General features: G+C 35.1%; 1 protein-coding gene across 1 annotated transcript in view; it reads right to left on the minus strand.

Annotated features, from left to right (window-relative positions):
• Positions 1–860, minus strand: part of LOC117932941 (putative disease resistance protein RGA3) — a 3,000-nt gene extending 2,140 nt beyond the window's left edge. The window contains exon 1 of the mRNA XM_034854267.1: positions 485–860. Within this exon, the coding sequence (XP_034710158.1) occupies positions 485–787 (303 nt within the window). The 5' untranslated portion in view covers positions 788–860. The remainder of the gene's footprint in view (positions 1–484) is intronic.
• Between the last annotated feature and the right edge of the window lie 2,308 nt (positions 861–3,168).

Below are 3,168 nucleotides of genomic sequence, written 5' to 3' on the forward strand. Positions count from 1 at the left end.
TCAAATCATTGTGGTTTGGCAAACCAAGACCACTCCCCCCTTCCACAGTAGTGTTGATTGAATTAATAATATCTATAATCACCTTTTTCATATCAAAGTCATTGGAGACACAAACCCATATTCTTTTCTTAAAATGCCCAACTACCCACTGATCATTATACACTAGTTTAGCAAGAGTAGTCTTTCCAAGACCTCCAAGACCAACTATGGGAATGACTGAAATACTCTCATCATCATCACTTGAATTCATCAAAAGCTCTAAAACTTTTTCTTTATCCTTATCTCTTCCGATAACATCGGAAGCAAGCACAAATGAGTGGGTGGTCTCCCTGTACACCATAGGAGCCCTCTCCATACAAGTCTGTAGATTGAATCGAGCCCTATCTGCTGCAATGCCATCCAACCTCTCCCTCACCTCCTTGATTCTATGGCCCATTTTAAAGCTAAATGGAAGCGGATTTGAAGATGAAAAGAAGCCAAGTACCTTTGTTTTAAGGCTGCCATGACTCACCACTTGGCGCTGCAAAGCTTGGTACCGAAATTCATTGAGCACATCTTCCACATCATAGCACACATGTTTGAGCTTTCCCAACCAATCACGTAGCTGTCGATCCTTCCACTGCTTCTCCTCAGCATCCAGGAGGACGGATTTGATAGCTGTTAAGGTGGCTTCCAGCTTTTGCAGTTCAGTCTTGACGCCCCATGCTAAGCCAATTTCTTGGAGAGTGACAGAGCCGATCTTCCCCAGAACGTTGTCTGCGATGCTAAACAAAAACGATTCAGCCATGGTGTTGAAGTTGTTGATGACTGCTCACTGCAATGCTAAACAAGATAAATGAGATGATCAGAAATCATCTTTGCAAATTTAGAAAATGGTATGGGTTCAATAATTCAAACTGGGCCCTACCACCACCACCCTCTCTTTGATTAGGACTGAGGGGTATCATGCCAAGTTGTCATGCAATTTGGGTCCACAGCCTTTGCTCCCGATGATTCCTTCAAAGTCTTCCTCGAATGCCCTGCACCTTCATAAATGATTCCTTCAAAGCTTTACTTTATGTTTTTAAAAATACTTTCAAAATTATAATTTTCAAAGTTAAAACATCACATGGGAAGGTTTTATCAATTAAACCGCAAGAATTTTTATATAGTTGGACCAATTCAAACACATGGTAAACAAACTCTATGTAAATAACCCATTTGGTCCATCTGTTTTTATAAAGAAGTCAAAAATTGAATTCACAGTTATTATAGTGTATGCTGATGACTTGAATATTGTTCATTAAGCTATATTTGAAAAAGGAATTTGGAGTTTTTATTTTTAATTTTTTTTTTATATTTTCTTTCCCTCAATTTTTTTGAAAATCAAACACACCCAACCTTCCAATGAAAAGCCATCATCGAAGTCATTGTCAAAACCTAACATCAAAGCATTCAGAGCCGCCCTTATTGAAATCAAACTCGGCCACTCCATATGTGCCTCTCCCTTCCAAAGTCTCATCCACATTTCAAAATCAGTATCAAAACATTAAGAGGCAGCCTTATTGGAATCAAACTCGGCCACTCCATATGTGCCTCTCCCTTCCAAAGTCTCATCCACATTTCAAAATCAGCATCAAAACATTAAGAGCCACCCTTATTGGAATCAAACTCGGCCACTCCATTTGTGCCTCTCCCTTCCAAAGTCTCATCCACATTTCAAAATCAACATCAAAACATTAAGAGGCACCCTTATTGGAATCAAACTTGGCCACTCCATATGTGCCTCTCCCTTCCAAAATCTTATCCACATTTCAAAATCAGCATCAAAACATTAAGAGCCACCCTTATTGGAATCAAACTTGGCCACTCCATATGTGCCTCTCCCTTCCAAAGTCTCATCCACATACTTTTCAAAATCAGCGTACAATGTTTCCACCTCCGGAACATCCGAGCCCAAAAAGGTGGGCCACATGTAAATGGGCCGGCCCACTCAATATTAGCTCCAGAAATTCCAGTTTGGGCTTCCAATGAATCAACCCTACCTCAAATTGAAGGGGAGACATAATGGGTAAATAGTAAGAACTCGTCCATGAAAATGATTATTTTTTTCTTTTACTAAATATATGAGTATTGTTAATTAATATTTAAAGTATGCATAGAGATTGTAAATGGTACATTCCAAAATTATAATTTAGAAATATATATTTACATACTTAGGTCATTGGCCAAGTATGAAAATATTTTGAACTGCATAGTCTTGAATCATTTATCTTGAGAGAGAACATATTTTGGTCTTGTAAAAAATAAAGAAAAATGATTTTATCATATTTGGTTATTTACGAAAAATGTAAGAAAAAAAAACACTAGTTATAAACTTATTTATTTTTAAATTACTTAATCTTTATATCCATGAGTTAAAATAAATAAAATAAGTTTGAAATAGCAAATAAAAATAATTTCTCTACTTTTAATTTATTTTTATTTTTAAAATTTTTACTTTTTTTTAAAAAAAAAAAATTCTCTCAAAGTTTTGCCAAACCAAACATAACCTAACTTCCGGTGCATAGTCCTCATTATATTGATAAATTAAAATAAGTAAAATGAGTTTAAAGTAGTAAATAAAAATAATTTATCAACTTTTTAATATATTTTTTATTTTTTATTTTATTTTTTATTCTTTTTTATTTTTTCTTTATATTTTCTTTCCCTCAATTTTTTCTCCAAAACCAAACATAGCCTAACTTCCAATGAACATGGTATAATTTTGGGTCATTGGCCAAGTAGGTAAATATTTTGAACTGCAGTGGTCTCGAATCATTTATCTTGAGAGAGAACATATCTTGATCTTGTAAAAATTGGGAACGAGGGTCAAAGGGTTCTTAAGATGAATTTTTTTCTTTTTTTTTTCTTTGATCTTCACCGAGTGCTCGTTCAAGGCTTCTTTCAATGTTTTTTGGTCTTTTGTTTCCATAGATTTCATCATAGTCGGATAGAGGGCATTCCACATAAATTAAGGTGGAGGAGCTTGGAAAAAGCATGCATGATAGTTGAGTGTATGAAACTGTAAACCTCATAAACAAAGCTTGAGCAAAATGTCATCATTTGCTTCGAGTCGGAGGCATTTTTACTAGACACTGTTTCACCAAAGGAAATGGAAAAGAAAGAGAATGAATTTGTATATATATA

The sequence above is a fragment of the Vitis riparia genome, chromosome 16 (genome assembly GCF_004353265.1).
Source record: "Vitis riparia cultivar Riparia Gloire de Montpellier isolate 1030 chromosome 16, EGFV_Vit.rip_1.0, whole genome shotgun sequence".
In the NCBI taxonomy this organism is placed as follows: Eukaryota; Viridiplantae; Streptophyta; class Magnoliopsida; order Vitales; family Vitaceae; genus Vitis; species Vitis riparia.